Below are 18,634 nucleotides of genomic sequence, written 5' to 3'. Positions count from 1 at the left end.
TTTTTAGAGACCCCATGTCCATCACGGAGACACTTTCCTGTGTGGAAACAGCCCCACCTCCATGCAACCCCCCACCACCACCCCCTGCCACCCCCTGCACAGCTAGGGTTCCTTAATTAAAAGTACACTGTTGGTTTAAAAACAAAACAAAAAAAAAAGATTGCTTGAGAAATATCTAGAGAAATATCAATAACCTCAGATATGCAGATGACACCACCCTTATGGCAGAAAGTGAAGGGGAACTAAAAAGCCTCGTGATGAAAGTGAAGGAGGAGAGTAATAAAATTGGCTTAAAGCTCAACATTCACAAAACTAAGATCATGGCATCTGGTCCCATCACTTCATGGAAAATAGATGGGGAAACAGTGGAAACTGTCAGACTTTATTTTGGGGGGCTCCAAAATTAAAAGACGCTTACTCCTTGGAAGGAAAGTTATGACCAACCTAGATAGCATATTCACAAGCAGAGACATTACTTAACCAACAAAGGTCCATCTAGCCAAGGCTATGGTTTTTCTTGTGGTCATGTATGGATGTGAGAGTTGGACTGTGAAGAAAGCTGAGCGCCGAATTATTGATGTTTTTGAACTGTGGTGTTGGAGAAGACTCTTGAGAGTCCCTTGGACTGCAAGGAGATCCAACCAGTCCATTCTGAAGGAGTTCAGTCCTGCGTGTTCTTTGGAAGGAATGATGCTAAAGCTGAAACTCCAGTATTTTGGCCACCTCATGGGAAGAGTTGACTCATTGGAAAAGACTCTGATGCTGGGAGGGATCGGGGGCAGGAGGAGAGGGGACGACAGAGGATGAGATGGCTGGATGGCGTCACTGACTTGATGGACGTGAGTTTGAGTGAACTCCGGGAGTTGGGGATGGACAGGGAGGCATGGTGTGCTGCAATTCATGGGGTCGCAAAGAGTTGGACACGACTGAGTGACTAAACTTAACTGACTGAACATATTATTAGATTTGGTTTGCTTTTTAAAAATTATACTATTCATAAGACTGAAAAGAAAGAGCAAATATTGGCCACAAACAATAAATGAAAGACAAATACAAACAGCACCTAACATTTCTGAATTTCTAGACTTAAGTTCTAAAAGGATGTCAACACTCAGGACACTATGACATATAATCATGATGTCAATCACTTCAATAACAGATCTAGCTCATGAGAAACAGCTTTCTTTTAATAAAAGAAAGGCATTTTTCATGATGGGCAGAGCTCTCCCAAAAGAAAAGCAACACTTGCAATTTATGGAGCCAACAAGAAAGATATTTTAAAAGTGTCCCACTCTTTAATCAGCTATACTACAATGCAAAATATAAAAAAAAAATTTTTACATATCTCACTCCAACAGATGCTCTACTCATGAGTTTTGCTTTTCATAAATACTTTTAACTTTTTAAAATGTTGTTCTTGTTCAGTCGCTAAAGGTGTCTGACCCTTTGCAACCCTATGGACTGCAGCATGCCAGGCTTCCCTGTCCATCACCAATTCCCAGAGCTTGCTCAAACTCATTTCCATCGAGTTTGTGATGGCATCTGACCATCTCATCCTCTCTCTTCCCCTTCTCCTCCTGATTTCAACCTTTCTCAACATTAGGGTCTTTCTCAATGAGTTAGCTCTTTGCATTAGGTGGCCAAAGTATCTGAACTTCAATCTCAGTATCAGTTCCCCTCATGACTATTCAGAATTGATTTCCTTTAGGATTGACTTGCTGGATCATTGAAAAATCAAGAGAGTTACAGAAAAACATCTATTTCTGCTTTATTGACTATGCCAAAGCCTTTGACTGTGCGGATCACAATTAACTGTGGAAAATTCTTAAAGAGATGGCAATATCAGACCACCTGATCTGCATCCTGAGAAATCTGTAGGCAGGTTAGGAAGCAACAGTCAGAACTGAACATGCAACAACAGACTGGTTCCAAACAGGAAAAGGAGTATGTCAAGGCTGTATATTGTCACCCTGCTTATTTAACTTATATGCAGACTACATCATGAAAAACACTGGGCTGAAGGAAGCACAAGCTGGAATCAAGATTGCTGGAAGAAATATCAATAACCTCAGATATGCAGATGGCACCACCCTTATGGCAGAAAGTGAAGAAGAACTAAAGAGCCTCTTGATGAAAGTGAAAGAGGAGAATGTAAAGGTTGGCTTAAAGCTCAACATTCAGAAAACTAAGATCATAGCATCTGGTCCCATCACTTCATGGGCAAATAGATGGGGAAACAGTGGAAACCATGACTGACTTTATTTTTCTGGGCTCCAAAATCACTGCAGATGGTGATGACAGCCAAGAAGTTAAAAGATGCTTACTCCTTGGAAGGAAAGTTATGACCAACCTAGACAGCATATTAAAAAGCAGAGACATTACTTTGGAAAAAGGTCTGTCTAGTCAAGGCTATGGTTTTTCCAGTGGTCATGCATGGATGTGAGAATTGCACTATAAAGAAAGCTGAGCATGAAAGAATTGATGCTTTTGAAGAGTGGCGTTGGAGAAGACTCTTGAGAGTCCCTTGGACTGCAAGGAGATCCAACAAGTCCATCCTAAAGGAGATCAGTCGTAGAGGTTCACTAGAAGGACTGATGTTGAAGCTGAAACTCCAATACTTTGGCCACCTGATGTGAAGGGCTGATTCATTTGAAAAGACCCTGATGCTAGGAAAGATTGAGGGCAGGAGGAGAAGAGGACGAAAGAGGATGAGATGGTTGGATGGCATCACCGAGCCAATGCACATGGGTTTGGTGGACTCTGGGATTTGCTGATGGATGGTGAGGCCTGGCGTGCTGTGGTCTATGGAGTCGCAAAGAGTCAGACACGACTGAGTGACTGAACTGAACTGAACTGAACTGGGTGCTATAAGGCATGAGACTCTTGGAACAAGTCCAGAGGGAACGGTTCATAATCTTGAAAACAAGATATGATCCTGGGGTTGGAAAACCAACCCAAGACTGTTTCCCAACTAGCGTCTCAGAGTCGCATGTTTTACGTGTCTGGAAGAAAACCTAGATAAGAATATTAGTCTTAGTTACTGATCTGTTATTGATTATGGTTTCCTAATTGCTCCATGGTTAATGATCATTTTGTTCTTTGGCCCTGAAGGCCACATGAGTTACAGTTTAACTCTGCGCATATTCCTTCATTTATGGCTGAAAGTCTAATAAAGCTGGCTTGGATTCAGTTTCGGCACCTCCACCTTGGAGTGGTGTTGGTCCCCTGATCCTCGCTTTTCTCTGAATGGGTAACAGTGGAGCAAAATCCTTCTAAGCATAGTGACTATATGCAAGTGTTAAAAACTTTGTTAAAAGGTTTGGGGGTTGAGATATCTCACACCTCTTTTAAAGAATTGTTTTCTGCCATTGAAAAATATTGCTACTGGCTAGATCCAGATAAAGGGACTTTGAGGCATGAGGAATGGCAAGAAGTTACGTGTTGCCTGTGCCTTGCCTACCAAAGTGGCGAAAAGATTCCTATGCCTATGGCCAGTAGGGAATCTTAGCACAGCTTTAGGACCCCTGCAATCTGAAACCTCAGATTCAGGGGATTCTGGAGAACAATACAAGAACAAATGGAGGAAATGAATTTATATGAAAACATAGGTGATGAGGAAGAGAAACAACCAATAAAAATGGAAAACAAGAGCCAAAAAGATGATAGAAGTCAAGAACAGATCTTTCTCACTCAACCAACTGCTACTATGCTACCCTCCCCCCGCCCTGCCCCGCCTTCAATCCTGAAAGCTCTTGGGATGATGGATTTGCTTTTAAACCACAGATAATTGTGTGTCATAATAAAATGATGACTGTACAAAATGGAGTTCTATGGCACAGTTGCAGGGGGATGAAGACCCTGTTTCTTCCTGTGGCTGTAACTCAAATCGCACCAGATCCTCAATTCTCCCGAGGAGGAATGCGCTATGATTATAATGCCATACCTTTTAAAACCATAGAGGAGACAGTATGGTACTGGCACAAAGACAGACATATAGATCAATGGAACAAAATAGAAAGCCCAGAGATAAATCCACACACATATGGACACCTTATCTTTGACAAAGGAGGCAAGAATATACAATGGAGTAAAGATAATCTCTTTAACAAGTGGTGCTGGGAAAACTGGTCAACCACTTGTAAAAGAATGAAACTAGATCACTTTCTTACACCGCACACAAAAATAAACTCAAATTGGATTAAAGATCTAAATGTAAGATCAGAAACTATAAAACTCCTAGAGGAGAACATAGGCAAAACACTCTCAGACATAAATCACAGCAGGATCCTCTATGATCCACCTCCCAGAATTCTGGAAATAAAAGCAAAAATAAACAAATGGGATCTAATTAAAATTAAAAGCTTCTGCACAACAAACGAAAATATAAGCAAGGTGAAAAGACAGCCTTCTGAATGGGAGAAAATAATAGCAAATGAAGCAACTGACAAACAACTAATCTCAAAAATATACAAGCAACTTATGCAGCTCAATTCCAGAAAAATAAACGACCCAATCAAAAAATGGGCCTAAGAACTCAATAGACATTTCTCCAAAGAAGACATACGGATGGCTAACAAACACATGAAAAGATGCTCAACATCACTCATTATTAGAGAAATGCAAATCAAAACCACAATGAGGTACCACTTCACACCAGTCAGAATGGCTGCGATCCAAAAATCTGCAAGCAATAAATGCTGGAGAGGGTGTGGAGAAAAGGGAACCCTCCTACACTGTTGGTGGGAATGCAAACTAGTACAGCCACTATGGAGAACAGTGTGGAGGTTCCTTAAAAAATTGCAAATAGAACTACCTTATGACCCAGCAATCCCACTGCTGGGCATACACACCGAGGAAACCAGAATTGAAAGAGACACATGTACCCCAATGTTCATCGCAGCACTGTTTATAATAGCCAGGACATGGAAACAACCTAGATGTCCATCAGCAGATGAATGGATAAGAAAGCTGTGGTACATATACACAATGGAGTATTACTCAGCCATTAAAAAGAATTCATTTGAATCAGTTCTGATGAGATGGATGAAACTGGAGCCGATTATACAGAGTGAAGTAAGCCAGAAAGAAAAACACCAATACAGTATACTAACACATATATATGGAATTTAGGAAGATGGCAATGACGACCCTGTATGCAAGACAGGGAAAGAGACACAGATGTGTATAACGGACTTTTGGACTCAGAGGGAGAGGAAGAGGGTGGGATGATTTGGGAGAATGACATTCTAACATGTATACTATCATGTGAATTGAATCGCCAGTCTATGTCTGACGCAGGATGCAGCATGCTTGGGGCTGGTGCATGGGGATGACCCAGAAAGATGTTATGGGGAGGGTGGTGGGAGGGTGGTTCATGTTTGGGAATGCATGTAAGAATTAAAGATTTTAAAATTTAAAAAATAAAAAACAAAAAAAAAAAGAAAGAAAATCAACCTGCCAAAAAAAAAAAAAAAAAACCATAGAGGAGATGAAACAGGCATGTACCCAATATGGAACCAATCCTCCTTATACCATGGGACTAATTCAGGGACTTTCACAAGCTGAACGGTTAATTCCTTATGATTGGGAAATGATAGCCAGAACTTGGTATCCACCTCAGAATTTTTACAATTTAGGACCTGTTGGCAAGATGAGGCAAATCAACAAGCTCACAGAAATGTGACAACCAACCCGCCAGTTGATACAACACTCGATCAATTGACGGGTAGTGGGGCACATTTTGGCATTCAAGCTCAGTTACAATTTGATCATCAATTACTCACTCAAGTGAGAATGATATGTTTAAAATCCTGGGAGAGAATAAATCCACCCGGACAAGCCTCGATTTCATTTACCCAAATTAAACAATCAAATGGGGAACTTTATGTAGATTTTATTGCCAGGTTATGTCAAAATTTACATAAAACAGTTTCACAGCCTGGTTGGAGAGATTTGCTGATGCATGTTCTTGCTTATGACAATGCTAACTCAGAATGCAAAAATGTGATTCAGCCTCTCAAAGCACAAGGTGACCCTGTAGAAGAATATCTTAAAGTTTGCCAGGATATTGGGTCAGAACCATATAAAATGCAACTTCTAGCTCAAGCATTGTCTAAAACTAATAAAAAGACAGATATAAGATGTCACCAATGTGGAAAATCAGGACACATTAAAATAGACTGTAAAGGAAGAAGGTAGTCAATTGATATGTATACCATAGGCTCTGATTGCCACTCCTATTTGTATTGGTCTTGGAAGTATACGTCTTAAAACAGGATATCAAAACTGGCTGTCAGTTCTCAAAGAATCAAATGAGGATAACACTTCCCTCCTTCTGGTAACTGCTCTTATGTTTTCAGAAAAAGAGGAAACTTCCAGCATGATGAATCCACCTGAGGTTCCTGGATGTGTTGCAGAAGGTCACTTATTATTAAATGTTGCAGAAGGCTCCATTATTGATTGGGGACCCCAAGGAACTCCTAAACTTATAGAATCTAAAGTGTCTTACCCATGGGTAAATAATGATAAAGCAATTAGTACTTATGGTAGTCAACCCCTCATATGGCATGCAGTAGGATTAGCTTCCCCTGAGCCTCGTTTAGATCATTGTCCTATTTATGATGAAATATGGAAAATGCCCATGGCATAAAAGAACTAATCACTTGGAAGGGACAATATACTGAATATATTTTAAATGACCCAAAAGCTACCTTTAATTTTACAAAAAGCTCTACCCACACTATTCAGACTTGTGTAAGAATTCCTGTTTGCATGATTGGACCAGCAAAATATGATCCCAATTTTGGATTAGTGTGTGGATCACAATAAACTGTGGAAAATTCTGAAAGAGATGGGAATACCAGGCCACCTGACCTGCCTCTTGAGAAATCTGTATGCAGGTCAGGAAGCAACAGTTGGAACTGGACATGGAACAACAGACTGGTTCCAAATAAAAAAAGGAGTTCGTCAAGGCTGTATATTGTCACCCTCCTTATTTAACTTCTATGCAGAGTACATCATGAGATATGCTGGACTGGAAGAAACACAAGCTGGAATCAAGATTGCTGGGAGAAATATCAATAACCTCAGATATGCAGATGGCACCACCCTTATGGCAGAAAGTGAAAAGGAACTAAAAAGCCTCTTGATGAAAGTGAAAGTGGAGAGTGAAAAAGTTGGCGTATAGCTCAACATTCAGAAAACAAAGATCATGGCATCCGTTCCCATCACTTCATGGCAAATAGATGGGAAAACAGTGGAAACAGTGTCAGACTTTACTTGTGGGGGCTCCAGAATCACTGTGGATGGTGACTGCAGCCATGAAATTAAAAGATGCTTACTCCTTGGAAGAAAAGTTATGATCAAACTAGATAGCATATTCAAAAGCAGAAACATTGCTTTGCCAACTAAGGTCCGTCTAGTCAAGGCTATGGTTTTTCCTGTGGTCATGTATGGATGTGAGAGTTGGACTGTGAAGAAAGCTGAGCACCAAAGAATTGATGCTTTTGAACTATGGTGTTGGAGAAGACTCTTGAGAGTCCCTTGGACTGCAAGGAGATCCAACCAGTCCATTCTGAAGGAGATCAGCCCTGGGATTTCTTTGGAAGGAATGATGCTAAAGCTGAAACTCCAGTACTTTGGCCACCTCATGCGAAGCGTTGACTCATTGGAAAAGACTCTGATGCTGGGAGGGATTGGGGGCAGGGGGAGAAGGGGACGACAGAGGATGAGATGGCTGGATGGCATCACTGACTCTATGGACGTGAGTCTGAGTAACTTTGGGAGTTGTTGATGGACAGGGAGGCCTGGCGTGCTGCGATTCATGGGGTCGCAAAGAGTCGGACACGACTGAGTGACTGAATTGAACTGAATGGAACATGTATTAACTGTTCATTTTATACATGTGTAAATAATACCGTTTCTTTTGATGAAAGTTGGCAAAGTATTTACATTCTTAAAACCAGAACTGGCATATAGGTTCCAGTTGATTTACAACTACCTTGGCAGGAAAGCCCTACATTATATGTTATTGAAGTAATATTGAATAATCTTAAACGTGTTAAACGTGTTTTGGGATTGCTCATTGCTGCCATCTTAAGCATTATCGCTATTACCACTATGGCAGCCATAGCCAGAATGGCTCTTCATAAATCTATACAAACAGTTCATTTTGTACAAAAATGGCATAAAGATGCCAATGTCCTTTGGACCACTCAAGAAAAAATGATGGAAAGTCAGCCTCCCAAGTGGCCAACCTTTAACAATCTGTTATTTTATTAGCAGGTCAATTCATCAGTTTACAAAAACAGGTGAGATTAAGATGTGATTGGAACTATACTTCCTTTTGTGTAATGGCTTTCAAATATAATAAGACACAATTCAACTGGGATAAAGTTAAACAACACCTATTGAACCAAGGTAATATTTCTGTAGATGTTCAAGATCTACAAGATATACTAAAAGCTTTTAATAAACATCTTGATGTAATTTCTGGATTAGATTTTCTTGATACTGTTGCTGATAATCTTTCTTCTCTTAATCCCTTAAAACAGATCAAGACATTTGGATACAGAATTGCTCTGGTTATGGGAGTGCTATTAATTATGTGTTTGTGTTTCTGTATAGCCTGGAGAAGAATGATCAAGAGACAGCGAAGCCAACAACAGCAACTAGCATTCCTCGCCATTTCTTGCCATGTGCAAAATCATAAAGGGGGAGATGCAGGAGATGGGAAGAACAAAAGCAAAGCAGGCCCTGTCAAGGGCCATAAAAGAAATTTATAATTATTGATAAACTGGATGCTATAAGGCATGACTCTTGGAACAATCCAGAGGGAATAGTTCATAATCTTGAAAACATGATATGATCCTGGGGTTGGAAAATCGACCCCAGACTGTTTCCCAACTGCTGTCTCAGAGTCACATCTTTTACGTGTCTGGTGGAAAATCTATAGATAAGAATATTAGTCTTTAGTTCAGTTCTGTCACTCAGTAGTGTCCCACTCCTTGCAACCCCATGAACCACACCATGCCAGGCCTCCCTGTACATCACGAACTCCCAGAGTCCACCGAAACCCATGTCCATTGAGTCGGTAATGCTATCCAATCAATTCATCCTCTGTCGTCCCTTTCTATTCCTGCCCTCAATCTTTCCCAGCATCAGAATATTTTCAAATGAGTCAGTTATTTCCATCAGGTGGCCAAAGTATTGGAGTTACAGCTTCAATGTCAGTCGTACCAATGAACACCCAGGACTGATCTCCTTTAAGATGGACTGGTTGGGTCTCCTTGCAGTCCAAGGGACTCTCAAGAGTCTTCTCCAACACCACTCTTCAAAAGCATCAATTCTTCTGCACTCAGCTTTCTTTATAGACCAACTATCATATCCATACATGACCACTGGAAAAACCATAGCCTCGACTAAACAGACCTTCGTGAAAAAGTAATGTCTCTGCTTTTGAATATAATGTCTAGGTTGGTCATAACTTTCCTTCCAAGGAGTAAGCATCTTTAATTTCATGGCTGTAATCACCATCTGCAGTGATTTTGGAGCCCAGAAAAATAAAGTCAGCCACGGTTTCCACTGTTTCCCCATCTATTTGCCATGAAGTGATGGGACCAGATGCCATGATCTTCATTTTCTGAATGTTGAGCTTTAACCCAACTTTTTCACTCTTGTCTTTCACTTCCATCAAGAGGTTGTTTAGTTCTTCACTTTCTGTCATAAGGGTGGTGTCATCTGCATGTCTAAGGTTATTGATATTTCTCCAAGCAATCTTGATTCCAGCTTGTGCTTCCTCCAGCCCAGCATATCTCATGATGTAGTCTGCATAGACGTTAAATAAGTAGGGTGACAATATACAGCCCTGAAATACTGTTTTTCCTATTTGAAACCAGTCTGTTGTTCCATGTCCAGTTCTGACTGTTGCTTCCTGAACTGCATATAGGTTTCTTAAGGGGCACTTGAGAAACCTTCACTTTCACTTTTCACTTTCATGCTTTGGAGAAGGAAATGGCAACCCACTCCAGTATTCTTGCCTGGAGAATCCCAGGGACGGGGGAGCCTGGTGGGCTGCCGTCTATGGGGTCGCACAGAGTCGGGCACGACTGAAGTGACTTAGCAGCAGCAGTCCCGGTTTCCAGCATGATGGGCCTTCCCCTGTGCTGGATTTTCTTCACCTTCCAGGTCAGGTGGTCTGGTATTCCCATCTCTTTCAGACTTTTCCACAGTTTATTGTGATCCTCACAGTCAAAGGCTTTGGCATAGCCAATAAAGCAGAAATCGATGTTTTTATGGAACGCCTTTGCTTTTTTGATGATCCAGCAGATGTTGGCAATTTGATCTCTTGTTCCTCTGCCTTTTCTAAAACCAGCTTGAACATCTGGAAGTTCACGGTTCACGTATTGCTGAAGCCTGGCTTGGAGAAAATTGAGCATTACTTTACTAGTTTGTGAGATGAGTGCAACTGTGCGGTAGTTTGAGCATTCTCTGGCATTGTGTTTCTTTGGGATTGAAATGAAAAGTGACCTTTTCAAGTCCTGTAGCTGTGGTCTTGTTTACAGACTGGAGCCTGGTGCACCAGAGTCAACGAAAAGAAAGAGGGAAAAGGAGAGAGAGTGAGAGAAGTATCTCCAGGGTTACGTGGAAAACCAATAAAGCCTATGCACGGGATTTGTACCACTCACGAAGGCACAGTAAGTCCTCTCAAGGAAGTCTTGAAAGCCCGGGTAAGAGAGTGAGCTTGGCAGATTTCCATGCTCCAAAGAGAATGAAGACAGAAAGAAGGACATGGGGGACCCAAGTCTCTAGTGGAGCAAGAGTATTTTATTAGCAGAAATGAAGGACTATATATCTTTAGCAAAGTGATTACTCAGCCATTACAAAGGATGCAATTCCATCAATTGCAACAAAATGCATAGTCTAATACATACAAGGTTTCTGACACTGAAAAGAGTCACTGAAGGGAGCTACTGAAAGGAATCCAAGCAGGTACCCTTTCCCATGATCTCAGTCCTGAGAACTGTGTGCAGCTCTACTCATTCCCAGAATAGAAACTGATAAGAAACAGAGAATCCTGGCACACAAAGGAAGAAAAGTGTAACATATTGGACTCCTTAAAGTTAAACATCCCCTGACATATGGCCACTGCTGAGTTTTCCAAATTTGCTGGCATATTGAGTGCAGCACTTTAACAGCATCATTTTCCAGGATTTGAAATAGCTCAACTGGAATTCCATCACCTCCACTAGCTTTGTTCGCAGTGATGCTTCCTAAGGCCCACTTGACTTCACATTCTGGATGTCTGGCTCTAGGTGAGTGATCACACCATCATGATTATCTGGGTGGTGAAGATCTTTTTTGTAGTTCTTCTGTGTATTCTTTCCACCTCTTCTTAATATCTCCTGATTCTTTTAGGTCCCTACCATTTCTGTTCTTTATTGAGGCCATCTTTGCATGAAATGTTCCCTTGGTATCTAGAATTTTCTTGAAGAGATCTCTAGCCTTTCCCATTCTATTGTTTTCCTCTATTTCTTTACATTGATCACTGAGGAAGACTTTCTTATCTCTCCTTGCAATTCTTTGGAACTCTGCTTTCAAATGGGTATATCTTTCCTTTTCACCTTTGCTTTTTGCTTAGCTTCTTTTCATAGCTATTTGTAAGGCCTCCTCAGACAGCCATTTTGCTCTTCTGAATTTCTTTATCTTGGTGATGGTCTTGATTCCTGTCTCCAGTTCAATGTCACAAACCTCCATCCATAGTTGTTATTGGTTACTGTTTCTTAACTACTCAGTGGTTAATGATCATTTTGTTCTTTGGCCCTGAAGGCCACATGAGTTACAGTTTAACTCCCCACATATTCTTTCATTCACGTCTGAAAGTATAATTAAGCTGGCTTGGATTCAGTTCGGCACCTTCACCTTGGAGCCGTGTTGGTCCTTTGATCCTCACTTTTCTCTGAATTCTTGAGTCTCGTTTCTCATTCTCTCGCCATATCACACTTTCCGAAACCCTGCTTGTTGAGCCGATCATGACAAGAAGCTTTTAGAAGACAGGAGGAGGAAGACACTAACCCCTGTTACTGTCTACCATTCAGGAGAAGCAGGGGACCAACTGATGCTTGTTCCTTACAGTAGGAGGAGAATTCAGCCATCCAGTGTCAGTGTGTAGAGAAGGTCAGTCCTCTGGTTTTATATCTGAATTAGGATAAACAGAACTGCATTAAAGAATGCTGAAGACAGAGTCCACAGACTGGACTGTAGACTTTAAGACATAACCCAAACCTTGTGTGCTACTTTTTCTGGTATCTTACTCCTTCTCCTAATGCTCACAACCAACATCAGCTTTGCGAACAAAGCTTATTCTTTAGAATTCTGTGATTTCACTTCCCAGTTTATAAGAAGCTATTTCCTACTCTTATTCCTAATCGACTTTCAAAAGAAAGTGTTTCAATTTTTGTATTTGATGCATTCCTATCAGATGACTCTGTCTTTAACAAATAGCATTTTCAGCCTGCTCTAGTTAAAATCTGCTCTGCTAAGAATTCTTCAAATGGCTTTCTCCGTTGCCCAACCTTAGTACGTAGTGATGGAAGAAAACATCTGAAATGTAATGCCATGTTTCAAGGGCAATGTCTTGTTACTAAGGAAAAGATAAATTTTTTCACAGCCAGAAGCAAGCAAGACATAAAGCTTAGTCACAGAGGAGGCAAGAAACAGTGGGGGGGGGGGGGGGTTAATCAATTCATTTATTGAACAAATATTTTTTGAGATCCATGCTTTGTCGGATACTGTGCTTTTTTCCTAGGGAATAAGGGCATATGCAAGACACAGAAGGTTCACCATCATAAAGCTAGCGGTCTACAAGGATAGAGTGAAAAAAAAAATCAAACAACTTCCTATCTTGGTATGTATTCTATAGAAACTCTTGGGTATGGTTAGAACAAACTCCACACCAAACCTGTCTTCTTGGTTGGTGATGTGGGTGGAGAGACCCCTCTGGAGAAATAACAAAACACTGAGGCCTCAGCGCTGAGCAGAAACCAGTTGGCCATTGGGTGGGGGTGGGAGTGCTCCAGAGAGGGGGAAGTGCTCCTCAAAGGTCTAGGAGCTGGGGGGAGCTTAGAGGATTCAGGAAACACTGAGGAGGCCAGTATGATGAAAACTTTTTGAAAGAGAGAGAGAAATTGATTGTACAAGGCCTTTGGGACAATTCCAAGGGCTTTCAACTATTTGAAAAATCAAAAACAAAGCAATTCATTAGAAGATCTAAACAAGAGGAAAAAAAACAAATATCAAAAAGGCATATGACTACGTACAGAGAGAGTAACATGGAAATATACATTACCATATGTAAAATAGGAAGCCAGTGGGACTTTGCTGTACGACTCAGGGACCTCAAACCAGGACTCGGTAACAACCTAGAGGGACGGGATGCAGAGGGAGGTGGGAGAGATGTTCAAGTTCGAGCGAGCATGGGTAAACCTAAGACTGATTCATGTTGATGTTTGGTAGAAACAAACACAATACTGTAAAGCAATTATCCTTTGATTATAAATTTTATAAAGGCATCTGACTATTGAGTAGAGGAGGGATTGAAGATACAGTATCATCTGGGAGCCTAATACATTGCAATCAAACGATAGGATTGGATTCACATGGAGATGGGGAGAAATGGATAATTTTTCATTTGGGGAACAAAAATCTATAGGATTTGGTGATGGACTGTGAGTAAGGAAAGAAGTGTTTTAGAGATGACCCCAAGATTCTGCATGAGCCATTTCATGATGTCATTTACTGAAATGCGAACAAGGCTGGAGATGGAGGTCAGGGTTTCATTTTGTCCAAATCAGTTTGAGATGCCCATAAAATTGCCAAATGGAGAATTTGAATGGGATAGAAAAGGTTGGAACTGTGGGAAGGGTCCAGGCTGCAGACTACATATAAATGGCATTCAGAGCGATAATTCACTGAATAGAGGAGAAAAGGGCACCCAGAACCAGTGCCAAGAAAGCACTTAAAGCACTAACATCTGTGTAAAGAAGTTCGGCAGTCTGAAAGTGAGACTGAAATCAGAATTAAGAAGTATTGAGAAAGAGAGGAGAGATCGAGTAGCAAGTTTATGAAGAAAGGGAAAGTGTTGTTTACAGGAGGTCAATGTTCCTGGTTTGTTCTGCATTTCCCTGACATAACATAGTTCTGCCTCTCTATTCCCAGGAATCCAAACCACAATGGCAGCCCAGTACCTCAGCGCACCCAGGACCAGCCACGGTGAGAGGCTGCTTGAGGAGGGCAGCCAGGCTTCGAGGGAGGGCTGGGACTCTCCTGCCCTGTCATCCAGCCAACCTGTACAAGAGCAAAACGTCTTCAACCACATTTCTCAGTTTCCCTTCATTTGCTCTGCTCTCTCATTCTCTCCATCCTCTCTGCATCCTCCTTGTGATGTAGCTTAACAGCGAGCAGGAGGAGAGTTCCAGTACCCTGACTGCTCCCGGGCTTGATGAGGTTTCTTCTTTGTTACTTCCTACCATGTGGGCACACTAGATCAGGGGTTGTGGACTCCCAGGTGATTTCTCTGCCCCTCTCTTCAGCCCGAGAGTACTGGGAAGGAGGAACATGGGGGTGATCAATGCCTCATTCAGGCCCCTAATTTCCCTGCTCCCAGGAGCCTCACTCTAACCAACAAAGTCAACAGACTGATCACTCCGTTTCTCATCTAACCCTCCCTCTACCTCTTTATCCTAGGGATAGATTCTATCATTTGAGCTTTTGCTGGTTTAGCAAATCATCCCACAATTTAGGAACTTAAAACAGCAACAATTTACATGGCTCTTAATTTTGAGGGTCACTCATTTGGGCCATGCCTGGGTCTGGACCCACCTGGCTAATCTCAGCCAGACTGACTCATGTGTGGGTGCTCGGCTGGTGGTTCAGGATGCAACACAATAATCTTGGATAGCCTCACAGACGTGTCTGGTGGTCAGCAAGCTCTGGGTCAACCAGGCAGACAGGGTAACAGGGCCTTGTGCCCCTCATCAAGTAGGCTAGTCCAGGGTAGGTATAGGGTTCCAAAAATCAGAAAGAGAAGGCAAAGCACAATATGTCAGTCCTTTTGGATTCTCTGCTTAACCATGTTTCCATGATCCTATGATCCAAAGCAAGTCACATGGCCCAGTCAGACTGAAGGGTTGGAGAAACAGACCCAGCATCTTGATGAGAAGAGCTGAGAATCCACCTTCCCAAGAGGCACAAGTGCAGAGATGGACTCCTTCGTGGCTATGGCTGCCATCTTCAGAGGTAGCCATCCATTCGTTATCAGCATTAGCCAATAGTTGCTGTGTTGGCACTGGCCTTGGTGCCCTTTTACTGCTGGGCCATGAATTTCCTACAGCCTGTCTCTAAAGCCAGCCAATGCCCTGGGATCTCCTTAGGTTGGAGCTTCTATTGTGAGGCCAACTATTAAGAATACTCTGAATTCTTATGTACATTTTTTCTTAGATAAATCTTAGCCATCCCATATCCAGTGTTTACAGCATTGGGAAATTTACTTTTTTTATCCTGGGATTCTAGTTCTCAAATGGGGAAAACTCTGCCTTAGGGATTCAGGGATCAGCAAACACTTCACCAGAAAGTGTGTGGGAGATAAATCTGTGTCCACAGATTTTATGGACATCATAGGAGGGGTTTCTGCAAGTTCCTGGTTCTGTTTGATTGATATTTTTTAAAGATTAGCTCAACTCACAGAATAGACTGAAAGGGACAAAGAAGAAGTGGAGACACCTGTTAGGAGACTGCTGAGGCAGGGGTGGTGATGGAATCTGGACTGGAATGATGATCTTCAAAACAGAGACAGGCGAACAGATCTGGGGCCAAGAGAATATGCTGATGGGTTGGATCTGGAAAGTGGGGAAAGAAGGGAGTCAAGGGTGACTCCTAGCTTTCCAGTCTGCGGACCTGGGTGAATGGTGATGGCTCTGAAAATAAACTGGAGTTGGTAACATTGTCTATGATGTTGTATGTGGGATAATGTAGGCATTGTCTCAAAGCAGAAATGGGTAGATATAACATAGGATTCCTGATGCAGGAATCAGACCCTTAAGCTCAAGGGTCACCCAGCAAGGTCTGCCTTCTCAGAAAACAGGCTTACACTTGTGATTGTCAATTGCCCTCCCTCTGGTCCTGGGTCTATGCCTGACAAATCCAGAGGACTTTGACTTTATAGACACATTGTAGGGATATGCAGAGACTTGCGGAATACCAGCACAGAAAGAGCTGGTAGATGATTTGGTGTTTAAATTCAGGTTTCAATTGCTGTGCTCTACTTCTCTGATATTAACTTTCAACTTTCCTAGGAAGTCGAATATACATAGTCAATTTTGTGTTACCTCCTATCTTATGAAGAACAGCTACTGGTAGCAACTCAGAGTCCTCTTCTTAATCACATTGTTTCCTCCTCTATGAGCTGTTTGCTTCCACAAGGTCAGAGTAAGAAGCTGAAAGGGATCCTGAAAAATACCTGTTGTTATTGTTGTTCAGTTGCTAAGTCATGCCCATGGAGTGCAGCTTGCCAGGTTCCTCTGTCCTCCACTCTCTTCTGGAGTTTGCTCAAATTCATGTCCATTGATTTGGTGATGCTGTCTAGCCATTTTATCCTCTGCCACCCCCTTCTCCTTTTGCCTTCAACCTTTCCCAGCATCAGAATCTTTTCCAGCGAGTCTGCTCTTTGCATCAGATGGCCAAAGTATTGGAGCTTCAGCTTCAGCATCAGTCCTTCCAATGAATATTCAGGGTTGAATATTTATTCAGTGGGCGAGAGCCTTGCAGGGGAGATGGTTGAAGTTCATTCTAACACTGAGACTTTTGTTTCCTGATGTTCCAGGGCTTGCAAACCCTGGAGATTCCCAGCTGAGACTTATCTTAGTGGGTAAGACTGGGGCAGGAAAAAGCGCAACAGGAAACAGCATCCTCGGAGAGAAAGTGTTTCCATCTATCTTTTCTGCTGTATCCATCACCAAGCACTGTAAGAAAGGAAGCAGCACCTGGAAGGGGAGAGAAGTTGTCGTCGTGGACACACCTGGCCTCTTTGACACGGAGGCCCCAGATGCTGAGACTGTCAAGGAGATTACCCGCTGCATGGTGCTGACCTCCCCAGGGCCTCACGCTCTTCTCCTGGTCATCCCACTAGGCCGTTACACACCCGAAGGCCAGAAAGCCACAGAGAAGATCCTGACGATGTTTGGAGAGAGAGCTAGGGAACACATGATTCTCTTATTCACCCGGAAAGATGACTTAGATGGCATGGATTTCCATGATTACTTAAAGCAAGCTCCTAGAGCCATCCAAGAGCTGATTCGCAAGTTCAGAGGTCGCTACTGTGTTTTCAACAACAAGGCCACAGGAGCTGAGCAGGAGGACCAGAGGGAGCAGCTGCTGACCCTGGTCCAGGATGTGGTGAACAAGTGCAAGGGGAGATACTACACGAATAGCCGGTATCAGAAGACCGAGGAGGAGATTCAGAAGCAAACCCAAGTGTTAGAAGAAAATTACAGAGAAGAGCTTGAGAGAGCAAAAGCTCAGATAAAACAGGAGTTCGAAGAGGAAATCAGAAAGCTGAAGGATGAACTAGAACAGCAAAAATGGAAGGTGAAAATGGAAAGGGAATTAGCAGAAAGGGAAGCTTACTGGGATTCAAGGCAGCAAACAGCCAGAGATGATGTTTTGAGTCAGAATGAGATACTTGAATTCATCTTTAAGTTGTTAGAGGTTGCTTCCCATGTCTTCTCTCTGTTTAAGGATTAAACTTCATGAAAATCTGTCTATATTTCCTACATATTTTCGGGTGGTCGTTCCTCATGTAACTCAGAGCATTCTCCTTTTTCTCTGAGACTGTCAGGGCTAAAGAGAGTAAGTTCACTATTGATAATTTGGTATATGTTTGATTGATTTAACAGGGAAGGGATAAATTCTCAACTTGTGAAACTCCAAAGCAGAAAGTATTAGGGAGCAGAAAGATGCTCCCTAATTTGTGAATTCTTTCTCAGAGACACCAAGACAGGAAATGCAGGAGACCAAAGAAGATGACTCCAAGCTTTTTCTCTTTATCCCTAGAAAAGATTTCTCCTCTAGATTCTTTCTAGATTGGTGGTTGATCTTCCCCTACAGGTTTTTCTCTTATTTTGTCTTTAGATGGCGCTGATCATCTTACCCTTATAGTTTATTAGAAAGATCAATTCTTTCCATTAGTTAAGCTTACAGAAGTAGATACTGATAGACATCTTTCTAGATGAATGGAAATTTGTTCACTTATAATTTTACTGAAGGCTTCAAAGTGTTCCTTATCAACTGACCATTATGAACAAAGAGTTCTCTGGCAAATAGATCTTTCAGAACTCAACTACCTGAAATGCCAAAAGGTTCAAAAGATATTCAACAGATAAGAGAATAATGCCTGGTGTATTCAGATGTATCTGTAGGAAAGCTTTGACCAATAACAACCAGTTTGCTGAATAATCAGTTCTCTTTCTCCTTTTCCTGTGAAACTAACAACTGCCCCATGCAGATATATTATTTGCTTATTGTTATTTTAATAAAACTTTTCTGTTCTCTCATATTTGTCCAAATTGGAATCTATTTTTCT

At 41.9% G+C, this 18,634-nt stretch overlaps 2 protein-coding genes across 3 annotated transcripts in view; one reads left to right on the top strand and one right to left on the bottom strand.

Moving 5' to 3' along the window:
• The window catches only part of LOC138439611 (GTPase IMAP family member 5-like), a 90,663-nt gene that overhangs the window by 20,831 nt on the left and 51,198 nt on the right, over positions 1–18,634 (bottom strand). The window lies entirely within an intron of this gene.
• LOC138439610 (GTPase IMAP family member 4-like) lies at positions 10,144–18,605 on the top strand. The gene is made up of 4 exons (XM_069588675.2): positions 10,144–12,174; positions 12,806–12,904; positions 14,215–14,268; positions 16,877–18,605. The coding sequence occupies exons 3-4, from the start codon at positions 14,229–14,231 to the stop codon at positions 17,794–17,796; spliced, it is 960 nt and encodes a 319-aa protein (XP_069444776.1). The 5' UTR covers positions 10,144–12,174; positions 12,806–12,904; positions 14,215–14,228; the 3' UTR covers positions 17,797–18,605.

This window comes from Ovis canadensis, chromosome 4 (genome assembly GCF_042477335.2).
Source record: "Ovis canadensis isolate MfBH-ARS-UI-01 breed Bighorn chromosome 4, ARS-UI_OviCan_v2, whole genome shotgun sequence".
NCBI lineage: Eukaryota > Metazoa > Chordata > Mammalia > Artiodactyla > Bovidae > Ovis > Ovis canadensis.
Note: the sequence above shows the minus strand (reverse complement) of the source record. Positions and strands in the feature narration are given on the sequence as shown.

What these genes read in the sequence shown, in the direction of transcription:
- LOC138439610 (XM_069588675.2), top strand. Translation starts at nt 14,229, where the DNA reads ATGGCAGCCCAGTACCTCAGCGCACCCAGGACCAGCCACG. An exon ending in CGCACCCAGGACCAGCCACG is followed by an intron (nt 14,269 to 16,876) that starts GTGAGAGGCTGC and finishes CTGATGTTCCAG; the next exon opens with GGCTTGCAAACCCTGGAGAT.